This window comes from Crocuta crocuta, unplaced genomic scaffold (assembly GCF_008692635.1).
Source record: "Crocuta crocuta isolate KB4526 unplaced genomic scaffold, BGI_CrCroc_1.0 scaffold177, whole genome shotgun sequence".
Classification (NCBI taxonomy): domain Eukaryota; kingdom Metazoa; phylum Chordata; class Mammalia; order Carnivora; family Hyaenidae; genus Crocuta; species Crocuta crocuta.
Window position 1 is genome coordinate 2,079,119 of NW_027531880.1, and position 14,105 is coordinate 2,093,223.

The 14,105-nt window shown below is 41.0% G+C and overlaps 1 protein-coding gene across 2 annotated transcripts in view; it reads right to left on the reverse strand.

The window, feature by feature from the left end:
• The window catches only part of CSGALNACT1 (chondroitin sulfate N-acetylgalactosaminyltransferase 1), a 349,679-nt gene that overhangs the window by 16,540 nt on the left and 319,034 nt on the right, over positions 1–14,105 (reverse strand). For both annotated transcript variants that reach the window (XM_077773090.1, XM_077773089.1), the window contains exon 5: positions 12,954–13,055. In XM_077773090.1, coding sequence (XP_077629216.1) covers positions 12,954–13,055 — 102 coding nt within the window. The remainder of the gene's footprint in view (positions 1–12,953; positions 13,056–14,105) is intronic.

The window sequence follows — 14,105 nt, forward strand, 5'->3', positions numbered from 1 at the left end:
CTGCCTTCAGTTCAGCACTGCCTTACCTTTGGAGGGATTCTCCCAGTAGGTGGCCCCAGTTCATATTTTCTGTGAGTAGCACTGACGCTAAGCTCCAAAGCCTCTTGAGGACTTGGTCTGGCCCTGCCTAGGCCAGTGCCACCTCCCTGTTGCAAAGATGTGCAGGTGAAGCGAGGACCCTGCAGTCCTGCTCACATCTCCTGGAGCGTTCTACAGCCCGGCTCCTGTAGGGCAAGCTCAACCCACTTCCCTCTGCCCTAGGAAGGCAGTTTTCAGGAAAGTTTTACCCTGGGGAGGTGCCTAGATTTTTCCCTCTTCCTCTAAGGGAGTCTCCTGCCAGGTCTCACAGGACTTATCCACATCTGGGGGCTCATCTTTTTTCTAACAGCCAGTAGTGGGTCTCCTTCTTGATTTGTCTCAAGGGTCATACTCTTTGGGACCCTCCCAGACTGCAGGGACACCTGTTAGCTAACTGGCAGAGCAGGGAGTACTGGCCTGTCCTTGAGTAGGTCCTGTCGTCATTCAGGTTGTATCTGACTCATAATTCAAGTTACCTCCTCCACGAGGTTTTCCAGGATCTACCACTTGAGAGTTCAAGTATAAAAATGCTTTATATTTGAACGGCAAGCAACGTTCACCAAAGGAAAAGAAATGCTGCTCCTTAATCGGCTGTGTTAAAGGAACTGCCGACTTTCCTCCTTGAGCAGCCTACAGTCCACTGTGTATATGTATCGAGTTTTTATAAAAGTTAAGTCATGTTGAATACTTAATAAGAACACAAGGCAGGGGTACCTAGCTGGTTCAGTCAGTGGAGCTGGTGACTCTTGATCTTGGGGTTGTGAGTTTGAGCCCCACGCTGGGTGTAGCAATTACTTAAAAAAACAAAATCTTAGGGGGAAAAAAAAAGAACACAGGCAGCGTTAGAAACAGCGGTAACCGCATTAACTATGTGACAACACTGAGTAGAGACAGATGAGTGCCACACATTTCAAGGGGAGAGTGGTAATCTGAAGTATGCACTTACCCAATATGCAACTTAATCTAGTTTGCTCTAGAAACTTTTTTGAAAAGTCTTAAAACACCAACCTTCTGTGCTTCAATGTGCTGCCTCTAGAGAACGAATTCAGGAAGACAGATGCTGAGGGCCCTTCCAATCTGCTGCCTTTCCCTTCATTCAACCTCGCTACAAGGATGAGATGATCCACCTTATATCCGTGGCACTACCCAATTTGAAAACGCACTTCAAACCCACTCTCAGTGTGTCTCCAGGCCACCCAGAAAGCTTCAGGGTGGGGCACTCATTTGGCTTTGTCCACTCACTGTCCACACCGCAGCCCCTCTGCCCCATGGGGGCAGGTATGCATGTGGCACCAGCAACCTCTGCTGCCCCGCACCGCCCCCCCCAACCCCCGTCCCCACCCAGAACCCTGCCCCACCCACCTGTGCCTGGCTGCCTCACCCACCACAACCAGCACTGGCCAGCAGGAGACATGCGTTACTGTCAGCCTCACAGTGAGGGCTCTGCGCTGAAGGCCTGATCCAGGGAGCTGGATGTGAGTGCACAAGGAGGCAGGGTGGGGACAGAGTCATCTGTGGCCTGGGAGGCACCATCAGCCAGTCATGGGCATTGGAGAAGGCCCAGAGCTAACGGTCATCCATCTGTGGTTCCCAGCATGGCTGCCAGGTCACTGAGCTCAGCTCTGAGTCTGTCTGCAGCTGGGTGACAGTACTGCCCTCCCTCCTGATCACTCAGCCCAAACACTTCTTACAATTGGCCCATGTCTGGAGGAACCCCTTGCTCCCCTCTTGCTGTCAAGAAGGGCCTCTGATAAGTAAAGTCTGTACTAACAGAGGGGGCTATACTGGAAATGCCAGAAAAAGAATCGGGACAACTTCACTTTCCCTCTTTTCCAGAACAGAGAGATTAATACATTGTCAAACCTCTGGGCCTGAAAGTGGACACCCTCTTCTCATCTCAAACTCCTCAGCACCAGCTCCAGAAAACAGGGTGTAACAGGATGAAGAGAAATTGGCTTTTCTGCAAGATAACCAGGCCCCTCCTCCAAAGCATCCCATACCTTTACTCAGGGGGAACTCACTCACTAGGCCAGAGCACCCCTGCTCAACAGTGTATGAAACAGTGTATGAAGGGGCAGCGAGGCCATGCAAAAGCAAGGACACATTTCAACACAAAACACTGATTTACCCCAATGGGGTCTGGCAGTGAGTTTGGGAACGTGCACAGCACAGCCATGAGACTATAACCCAAAAATGTAGACCACAGAAGTGCACCGGCAAGTACTCTGTTTTGTCCTCTGTCCACGACACCTCCCCCACACCCCACAGTGAGCAGCCAGAATATGGTCACTGATGGTGCACCTCGGCTGGGGTCTCCTGCCTCTGGAATACACTTCTTCCATCCACGCCAGTGAAAACACTACGTGGTCTTCACAACCCGAGCCACGTGTCACCACCTCTTATGTCCTGCTGCAAATCAAGTGCCCTCTCTGGGCTCCTGTGCATGGGAGCCCAGTTCTCTTCCTGTGCCTGGTGCCATCTTGTGCCTTTGCCTCTACAGACACATACTTGATGACCTCACCACTCCAAGTCCTTGGTGGGCAGGGAATGCCTTTTTTTTTAAATCTTCTGAGATGATCTGGCACTATGCAGTAACTGACACACAAAGGGACACAGTGGGTGACCAAGAAGCATCAGATAAATCAAGGGATGAATCCATGGGAAAAGCTGAGGTGTATCTCAGACCTGTCACTATTGGCGGGCACTGCCCCAATTCCTCCTTCTTCCCTCAAGTGGGTCCTGGCTTAGCCCCCCCACATCATCAGAAAGGGTTTCCACCCAGCAGACTCCAAAGGACAGGCACAAACCCAACCTTTTAGAAAGAGGACAAATATGTAAATAACATAGAGAACTGAGAAAATTAAGATATAATTTGGTTTGAAATAATTTATCCATATAAGGAAAAGTAATATTTAGTGGTATGCCCAAAGTAATGGCCTGGTAAGAAAAATGGGCACTTTTCATGGTAGAGTGAGGGCACTACATTCTATGCTATGTAATTTCCTACTAAGAATCAGGATATGCAGTTCCAAAAGGCCACATGACTACTCACAATTATTCTTTCTTCTTTTCTTCTTGAATTGTATTACCGACTGATGAAACTGTCAAGTCTCTCATTTAATTCTCTTCTTTTATATAATAAGTCTGCTGCACAGGGACTCCTCCAAACTATATACAATCATTCTGCTAGAGGTTACAATGACCTCAGAAAGCTACTGTTTCTACTGGAGATTTAATTTCTAATTGACTTGCATTTCCCAGAATTGCTGGATTGAAAACGATAAAAGATCTTGTTGTCTAATATGACTTACTCTCATACAGACTTCTTCCCACCATTACAAGGAAATTCTCTTAATGTGGCACTTCCCACAATAGCCCTTCATCAAAAAAATACTTTAAAAATTTACATAAAAACAAGTATTATAATCAACGTACAACTTAAAATTTTAATCTAACAGCTCTAAATACTGAAATTGCTTATGAGTTCTACTTACAGAAAACATTCAAATATGGTTAAGAATTTAAAACTAAACATACTCTCAGGCAGCTTTTCTAGATTTTTTCTAGATTCTAAGCTTATATAAGTCAGCTTACACAACTTCGCTTTAGCAAATTTCTTTTGAAATGGTAAACAAAATGGATAAACATTTAGCTATGCTAAGAAAGATTTAAGAGATATTACTCAAATTAATAAAATTACAAACAAAAGAGGAGACATTACAACTAATACCACAGAAATACAAAATATCATAAGACTACTATGAATAATTATTTGCCAACAAATTAGATAACTTAGAAGAAATGGATAAATTCCTAGAAACATACAACTTACCAAGACTGAACCATAAAGTAATAGAAAATGTGAACAGACCAATAATGAGTAAGGAGACTGAATCAGTAATCAAATATCTCCCACAAATAAAAGCCTCAGGACCAGATGGCTTCATGAGTAAATTCTACCAAACGTCTAAAGATGAATTAATACCAATCCTTCTCAAACTCTTCCAAAATATTGCAGAGGAAGGAACAATTCCAAATCATTTTATAAGGCCAGCATTACTCTGATACTGAAGCCGGACAAGGGCATGGCATGAAAAGGAAATTACAGGCCAATATCCCTGATGAACACAGATGCAAAAATTCTCAACAAAATATTGGCAAACCAGAGTCAATACATTAAAAGGATCATACGCCATGAGCAAGTGGGATGCATCCTGGGATGCAAGGATGGTTCAACACCTGCAAATTAATAAACATGATACACCATATTAACAGAATGAAGGATAAAAATCATCTAATCATTTCAACACATGCAGAAAAAACATTTGGCAAAATTCAACATCTTTTCATGATAAAAACTCTGAACAAATTAGGCATAGAAAGAATGTACCTCAACATAATAAAGGCCATATATGAAACACCTACAATTAACACCATACTCAACAGTGACGAATTAAAAGCCTTCCCTCTAAGATCAGGAGCAAGACAAAGAACAAGACCACTCTTCTTTGACATTGTATAGGAATGCATAGCAACTTGTCAAGGGAGAAATTAAAAGCATCCAAATCAGAAAGAAGTAAAATTATCTGTTTGTAAATGGCATGATCTTATATATAGAAAACCCTAACCAAAGAAGTGACTGGGTGACTCAGTCGGTTAAGCATCCAACTTTGGCTCAGGTCATGATCTCATGGTTCATGAGTTCGAGCCCCGCATCAGGCTCTGTGCTGACAGCTCAGAGCCTGGAGCCTGCTTCAGATTCTGTCGCTTTCTGCCCCTCCCCCATTTGTGCACACTCTCTCTCAAAAATAAGTAAGCATTAAAAAAAACCCAAACCCAATCATGTCACCAAAAAAACTGTTAGAACTAATAAATGAATTCAGTAATGTTCAGAATACAAAATAACATATAAAATCAAATGCATCAAAACAATAATTACAACAGCATCAAAAACAAGAAAATAAAAGGCAGTAAATTACTGACACATGCTACCGTGTGGATGAACCTTGAAAACACCGTTATAAGAAGCCAGACACAAAAGACCATATATTATAGGATTCAGTTATATGAAATATCCAGAATAATTAAATACTGTTTTTTCAAATGCCTTTTCTGTGTGTATAGAGATGGCCATGCTGTTTTGTGTATTACATTGATTGATTCTTGTATGTTGAGTCAATCCTGCATTCTTAGGATAAATCTCACTTAATCACAGTGTATAATCCTTTTCATATGTTGGATACAGTTTGCCAGTATTTTGTGAGGATTTCTGCATCTATATTTATAAGGGATATTGGCCTGTAGTTTTCTTTTCTTAAGATGTTTTTACTTGTTTAAGGTATCATAGACCTCATAGAATGAGTTGGGCAGTGTTCCCTCCTCAGGTAAATTCTGAAGCATTCGTTTGTGAAGCATTGGTATTAATTTGTTCTTTAATGACTGGTAGAAATCAGCAGTGAAGACATCTGGGCCCGGCCTTTTCTTTCGGAGAAGTTTTCTGATTCCTATTTCAATCCATTTACTTGTTCTAAGTCTAGTCATATTTTCTTTTTGAAGAAATACTTGATTTTGACAGCATACAATATGTGGTCCTCCATTCCTTTTCCCCTCCTTTGTGCTGTTATTGTATTAAAATGACATCTTTATGTACTGTGTCTATCAATACAGATCTATGATCCTTGCTTTATGCAGTTCTCTTTTAAATCAGGAGAAAAGAGTTATAAACAAAAAATACATTTATGTAATACTATATTTATTTCCCATGTGGTTACTTTTACTGGAATTCTTTATTTCTTCACAAGGATTCGAGTTTGTCTAGTATCCCTTCATTCTAATCCTAAGGACTCCTTTTCATATTTCTTGCAGGGCAGGTTTGCTAGTGATGAAGTCTCTTAGTTTGTGTTTATCTGGGGATGTCTTCATTTCCCCTTCATTTCTGATGAATGGTTCTGCTGAATATAGAATTCGTGGTTGAGTGTTTTTCTTCCAGCACACTGAATATGCCATCCCACTGTCTGGCCTCTGTGGTTCTGACGAGAAATCAGCCATTGTTCTTATTAAGAATCCCTGGTAACCGATTAGTGCCTCATTCTTGCCACTTACAAAATTCTTTCTTTGTGTTTCAACTGTTTCATTATGATATATTTACTATGGGTTTCTTTCCTATTTGGAGTTCTTTGAGGTTTTTAGATGTGCAGATTTGTGTTTTTCACTAAATTTGGGAAGTTTGGGGCCATTATTTCTCCAAATATTTTTTCTGCCCCTTTGTATCTCTCCTCTCCTCTGAGACTCCCACTATGTCTATGTTGGCACGCTTGATGGTATCCTATGAGTCTTCATTCTTTTTTATTTTCGTTTCTCAAATCTAATCATATCAATTGACCTGTTTTAAAGTCCATAGATTCTTTCTTCTGCCTGTTCAAAACAGATGTTCAGTATCCCTTAGTGAACTTTTCATTTTAGTTATTGTACTTTTCAATTCCAGAATTTCTATTTGGTTCTTTTTAGGAAGTTCTATTTCTCTTTGGTGAGACATGGTTCTATTTGGCAAGACTTGGTTCTCATACTTATCATTAGTTCTTTAAACATGGCTTCTTTTAATTCTTTGAACGTATTTAATACAGCTGTTTTAAAGTCTTTGTCCAGTAAGTATAACACCTGGGCTTCCTCGGGGACAATTTCTAATGACTGATTTTTATTCCCTGTGCATGAGCCATACTTTTTGTTTCTTTGCATACCTCATGTTTTTTTTTGTTTAAAACTGAATATGTTAAATAATGTAACCCTGGAAATCAGAATCAACTCCTTTCCCAGGGTTTGTTACTGTTGTTCCCTGTTGTTGATACTTGTTTAGTGACTTTCCTGAACTAATTCTGTAAAGTCCGTATTCTTTTCTGTGTGTGACCACTTAGTGGTAAGCTAGTGACTAGGTAGAGATTTCTTTAAATGCCTAGAACCAGTAAGTCTCCAAATCTTTACCAACGGATTTTGTGTACACAATGGGGCATGCTATCAACACTCAACTAGGCAGATGACGGCTCATCTTTGCCTTTACTTGCTTCTTGCACAAAGCCTCAAGGTCTGCCAGAGGTGAAAGGTTAAGGCCTGCTCACATCTTGCCTAAGTATGAGCAGAGCCCTAGATGTGTGCCTGGCCTTCTAGATCCCCAGGAATGTATTTGAGCTTTTCAAAGCCCTACTGGAGATCTCATTCCTCAGTGTCACCTTTTAAGCTTTTTGGTTAGTCTGTTGTTTGCCCCAACTCTTACCTATCACCTCAGGCAGCCACAAAATTAGACTTCCTATAATTGTGTTTTGGAGGAAAGGCTTTTTTTCCATTAGGAGAGCTCTGAGTCAGGTCAAATAAAAACAATTTGTGAATAGAGTCTTCCAGGGAACTCCAGACAGGTCAGATCCTGACCTGGGAATCATTTCTCGGGGAATGATGCTTTAAGGAGCCCCTATCCCACTGTGGGCCCTGGGGGCTGCCAGGCTGTGGCTCTTGCTGTGCTTGTGGGCTACTGGATTTCAAGGCTACCAAAGAGCTAAGGAGATGATGGAAATAAGGCAAGTTAAAGCTGCACAAAAATTCAGTCATTTTTCTTGGATAAACAGTTTCCAGAATATGAAAAGCTTTGTTTAATTTCTAGAGTTCTTAAAAAGTTGATTCTAAGGCACCTGGGTGGCTCAGTTGGTTAAGTGGCCGACTTCGACTCAAGTCATGGTCTCATGGTTTGTGGGTTCGAGCCCCACATTGGGCTCCGTGCTGACAGCTAGCTCAGAGCCTGGAGCCTGCTTCAGATTCTGTTGTCTCCCTCTTTCTCTGACCCTCCCCTGCTCACACTGTCTCTCTCTCTCTCAGAAATAAATAAAAATCATTTTTTAAAAAGTTGATTCTAACAATTTTTAGCTATTTTCTCATTGCTTTATGAAGAGCATTTGCAGAGGTCTTTATACTACCATTTTTGCTGACATCACCTTTCTTTAACTGTTGAACTATATTCCATTGTATAAACGATATGACTTAATTTTTTATAATATATTGTATTACTATTTTTATTTGGAAAAATTTCAAACCTTCAGAAATATGAGAATAATATAAGTATCCACATATCTTTCACCTAGGTTTACCAAGTGTTAACATTCTACCTGTCTACCTACCTGCCTGCCTGCCTGCTTGCTTTGAACCATATGAGAGGTAGTTGCAGATATAGTGACAACTTTACCCTTGAAGAGAAGTATCTCCCAAGAACCAAGACACTTTCCTTTACAACATTATAAAAATATAGTAATCACACTCGGGAAATTTAACATTATTACAAGACTACACGCTATATGCTATGTTCAAATCCCCCAAAGAATTAGTATTAGGATACCTAATACAGGCACATGTCCACAAAGAGCAAAATCTCTACCAAGAAGAATCATACTCAGCCCCTCTTGCAAATGCCAGGTGCAAATGGCCACAGGTCTGAGATGCCGCCTTAATCTGTGAGGTGCTTCTCAGAGTCCAAGACTCCTTATCTTCTTGGGAGGGATTTGCTGTGTTGCTTTTTTGATTTTAGATACAAATAGTATCCAAAAATTCCTTAAGAAAAAATTAAAACAAAGCAACAATTCTGCTCAAATTTGAAGAAAGAAATCAAAAGAAAATAAACCACAATAAAACCCTTCTCCTCAATTTTCTTCTGGGGTGTCCTGATAAAAATCTTCCTGAGGGTACGTGTCAAATAAATCCTTTCAAAGAGGCACGAAATGACACACACCATAGCAAGGCAGGGCCCTGATAAAACACACACAAAAAAAAAACCCAAAAAACAAAACAAAACAAAAAAACTCCAACCCTCTCTTATGTCACATACTTAAAATGACAGGGCAGTGTCTCATTTCTAGTACTTTGATCTCAGAGATAATACCTCTGAAAGATGTCTTTGTATCCTTATGACTGGACAGAGATGAAGTTGCAATGTAGTAAATCTTAACTCATGCCAGTTTTTTTTTTTTTTTAAATTTCCTAATACATAGCTCCAAGCAAATGTCTACCTAGACCAGCAAAGTGTGGGCCATGGACCACCCAAATCAGTGTCACATGTGGGACTCATTCCAAGTGTCAGTTACCAAGCTGCTTCATCTTAGAACTACTGACTCAAAATTTCTGAAGCTGGATCCCAGGTATCTGCATTTTAAAAAGCACCCCAGGTTATTCACAAAGCACACTGATACTTGAGAATAACTAAGCCAGGCTTTAATCTGAGATTAACTGCAACTTAAGATGGAAAACTCAATGCAAACAGAATCAGATATTAAGAACTGATTTGTACTATTATATATGGGAGTAACTTTTAAGTATTTTGACTACAACCCTTATAAAGGAATATATTATACATCACAACACAGTAGACACACACACACACACATTATAGTTTATAAAACAATATTTATCCTTACTACTTGTGACGTGTTCTGATATCTTTTATCCTACTCTATTTCAATGTTTTAAAAACACTGGACATAACCCACTAAACTTTTTCACAACCCTGTAAAGAATCACAAATTGTAGTTTCCAAAACACTGATCTATAGCCATCAATGGAAATGTAAAACTCAACTGCGTAAGCATAAATCTAGAGACGGAGTAAAACATGCCACATGAGTCAAATTAGATTTTTAAAAGATATTCTAAACATATATACATTGAGCTGGATTTAGAACAGTTTAATCGCAATGCTATTCTAATGAAATAAAATAACATTTAGGCTGATTTCAGTTCTTATTACTTTCAACTGACAATTGTGTGTTTCAGAAGGGAGTATACTGGAGTAAAAATTTGGTGCAACGTTAAGCCTGTGAATACCACCAGTTAATGGATGACATTCAGATCCTGGCTCTCCCATGTGGTAGGGATGGTAGCCTGAGGAGTGACCTCTCCAAGCCTCAGTTTCTTCGTCTATGAAATGGGGCAAATGACAGCATCTGTCTCATAAGGCTGCTGCGAATATTAGATAATTCATGTAAATAATAATGGTTACTATTATTCAAAGATAAGATGCATTTTACCATCTTAAAAGAATGATAAAAATGACCCCTAAAAAGGGCTTATTATATAAGCTTTCATATAGTTTACTAAGAATACACATATACTGTGTACCTGGCATTACCCTTCTCTTGACGAACAAACACTGAACATTTTCTGACTGAGGCTCTATGCTAGGTACCAGAGTTACAAAGAGCCATGTGATATGATACATATGGTACTACTTATTAAGCAGCTGATAGTCTAGTTAGGACAAAAGAAAGAAATGTGAATACTCAAATCACATGACAAGTGTCAAACAGAAGAGATGCTGACAGGGATGTAGTCTGAGTTCAGAGAGAAGACTGGTCAGGAAGGGCTCTAGAGGTGGGCACTCAGGGCAGGGGTGGGGGTGGGGATAAAAGTGTGGGGATCTGAGTGCATGGAAAGGAGGATGGACAGAATTCCAAGTAGAAGACAATAATGGGAGCCAAGATGAAGGGGTCTGGCTGGGGACAGTAAGTCATCAAGACAAGGTAAGAAGTTAGAGCCAGTTTGGGTAGGAGGCTCGGCAATAGGTGATTAGGGAAATTAATCTGGAAGGTGGCACGGTGGTGCTGCCCTGTTAAAGTCAACTCAAGCTGGCTGTGGAGGGCGAGGCATCCTATGGAAGGTGGTTTGATGAAAACAACATGGGGGAGGGAGGGAGGACCTGCCCCAAGGCATAGAGGCATCAACACTGCAGACATCCCCAGTTAGCAGAATGAGAACATCAATGCAAAAAAATGGGGTTCCAATCAGTTCCTGCAGAGTTTCTACAGCACTGCTTTAAAGCACAGATGGACTCAGTCCCTAGCACAAAGTTCTCAATAATGGGTAGATTACTCGCTGGAAGTTTTCCAAAATTTTAAGCCAACTGTCCCTATCACTGAAATGATACTTTTCTTTTCTTCTACTTTTCTTGTTCAGCTTTTACTCATTCTTTGCTCACCAAGCACCCTTCTGACCGAGAATTTGGCTTGCCAGGTAAGTTGATAAAGAGAAGAATGCCTTGATAATAAGAGTCCTTAAGCATTCCAATCACTACAAAGGGTATCTCCCATAACAACATCAAAACTGGCCTTTCACTTATCCATCATATTTATGATTTATGCCACTTTTGTTACAGCTATCAGCAAACATCCTTTAATGTGCTCAGAAGGTGATGGACCCAGTTTTGACTGCACTTTAGAATCACCTGCATAACTACTTAAAAATACCTTGGAATGGGGCAGCTGGCTGCAATGAAGGCCTCTCGTGGACAGCCCCTTTCTCGTGGCCCACCACTTTCTCAGACAATGACTCTCAATCCTGGCTACATGTTAGAAGCAACTGGGAAACTTGAAAAAGAAGATCTATGCCCAGGAATGGATACTTCCAGAGATGTTAAAACCTATTCNAAAAAAAATTAAAAAAAAAAAAAGAAAAAAAAAACCCATGCACTGGGCAGAGGACATGAATTTTAATAATCCATGCACCTCATGAGAAGGATACTAAAATACACTGGAGGTGAGAGATTTCTATTCTACTCACATGTCGGATAATCAGTTATTCTACTCTCTTTGATCGCCCTTCCACATGGGCCTAGCTTTTAAACTGTTACTGGTTTTAAACTCTGAATTCCATACTGCTTTAGAACAGAGGTCAGCAAACTCTTTCTGTAAGGGAGTGGAGAGTAAAGAGTTTAGGCTTTGCAAGTCATATGGTTTCTGTCACAACTACTCAACTCCGCAGTAGCACAAAAGCAGGCAGAAATAATATGCAAACAAAGGAGGATGCCTATATTACAATACAACTTTATTTACAGAAACGAGATGGATGACATTTGACTAGTGCACTGCTTTAGTACGTTTGAGTAATTATAATTCGCATTCTGATCTTGTGCCCATTAATCCAAAATTAGTAACAAAGTATGAAAATAAATAGAAAAAGTGCACTCAATCTTATAATCTTATCTGTTGACTATCATCCTCTTCCTATTTACCAGAAACTCAAAACAGGGGGCCCTGTTTATATGTAGACCAAATGGAGCTCCTCAGACTATTTCTGATTCTGAGTACCGCTGACCACCCCCTCCATGCTTCACTTACGGAGGAACTACCCACCTGATTACTCAAGTGAGGCCTGCAAAACAAGAAGGGAATGTGGCTATACCATTCTGGCTTCCTCACTAGCAGAAAACGCCCTAGTTATTTATTAAATACTTGTTTATTTATTTGGATAGGGAAGAATCCATCTGTGCTTTCATTTATCCCCCCATACAATTGATCAGTGAAGTATAAATATACAAGCCTAAGTCTAACGTTTTATGTTAGATAATTTCTGTTCAGCTGAGTAGGTTTAATCAAGGATCCTGTCCTGGCTGTCACTTCTGACTTCCCCCTAATCTCTCAAAATGCATAATGAATGAAAGCCAACAGGGTGAGACCATTTGCTAAGTGGATGAAACCGGAGCACGGACAGCACTCCTAGCGCTGCTACACACATCTGCCATCCCTCATTCCCACTGTGTGACGTCAAGTCCCCAGATCAGCAATGCTGAGACAATACCCAGTCATGCCGAAGCTCGAGGAGGCCTGTCACCCATTCCTTGCAGCTTGGGGCAGTCTATCTCAGTTGTCATAGTTAACACCCTGCACAGTGGGGGCCCAGCATCAGGTAGAGTGGTCTCCCGGGAAAGGAGGGCGCAGAGCCGGCAAACATTCAGTGTCCCAATTGACCCACAGTGTTAAGGCAAACAAAACTGAAGCAGGAGTTCAATCCTTGGATTGTATGTCTCTGAGCTCAGTTACTATGAGTCCTTATTATGGTTCACATTGTACTTACTTGGAAGTGTTTTCAAGTATTCCTTTGACCTCATTCATTTCTTCCTTCCCAAAGTAAACAACGGTGAGATGAATTCTCCCATCCTGTTGGATGCACATCTCCCTAGAAAACAAAACACATGTATGTCTGGTCCTGTTTTCACAATAACAGGGTCCAAACAAAGAGCTATTCTGTAAAGTGCAAAAGGTTCTCAAAGTAAACTGAGTGAGCTACCAAAAGAGCAGAGATGGGACAGCAGGCCATTTCTGGCTGGCCATCACTATTACCTGTACGGATATGTATCTTACGGCGAAAACAATGAAATTTAAACGTGCAGTTCTAATAAATGAAACTCAGTTGCAAGAGGCCACAGGTGTCTTCTGCCACAGGCTTAGTCCATCGGGGCCACCTAGTGTCATGGAAAGGGCACTGGGGCCTTACCCTTCTCTGCCATAAGAAGGCTATGAAGTACAGAAGATAAACATAAATTCCATTTTACAGATGAGAAAGCTAAAATCCAGAGAAGGTGAGACTAGAGTCCTTGTCTATGACCTTTCCTGCATGTGCCAAACACAAAGAGTCTTCAAGACTGAATGAGCAAAGGGGGGAAAAATACATTCTTGCGTGTAGGTCTCCGGAAACCCTTCTTCTCACCCCAAGGGAATGTCAAGGCTGAAGTGCACCTGCTGTATGTATGGTACCTTCCTGAGCACACACAGCCACCTGCGCTACTTCCCGGTCTCCCCTCCCTGTGACTGACTGTCCCAGGCACCTGGCACCTCACGTTCCAGGGTCCTGACAGCCATGGGCCAGGCCTCTGGCCCTGGACTGGTCTAGACCTATCTTCTCCACCAAAGTTTATTTATTTGCCTATATCACGCTCTCTACACCTAGCTAATCTGGTAAGATACTCCATTGAGGGTTTACCACATATACATGTGTGATATGTGCGTAAATTATATATAGATATGTGTATATGAACATATGTGTGTAAATACATATGTGTAAATATGTGCGCACACAATGGGTACACATCTATGTGTATGCATGTGTACAGTTTAAATAAGAGTTTTCTGGAAGCAAGTTAATGAAAGATTCTACTGGTGGGATGATTTTTTTGTGATATTTTGACATTTTGCATGCCCTTCCTTTTTATTCCTTTTGTTTCTATAT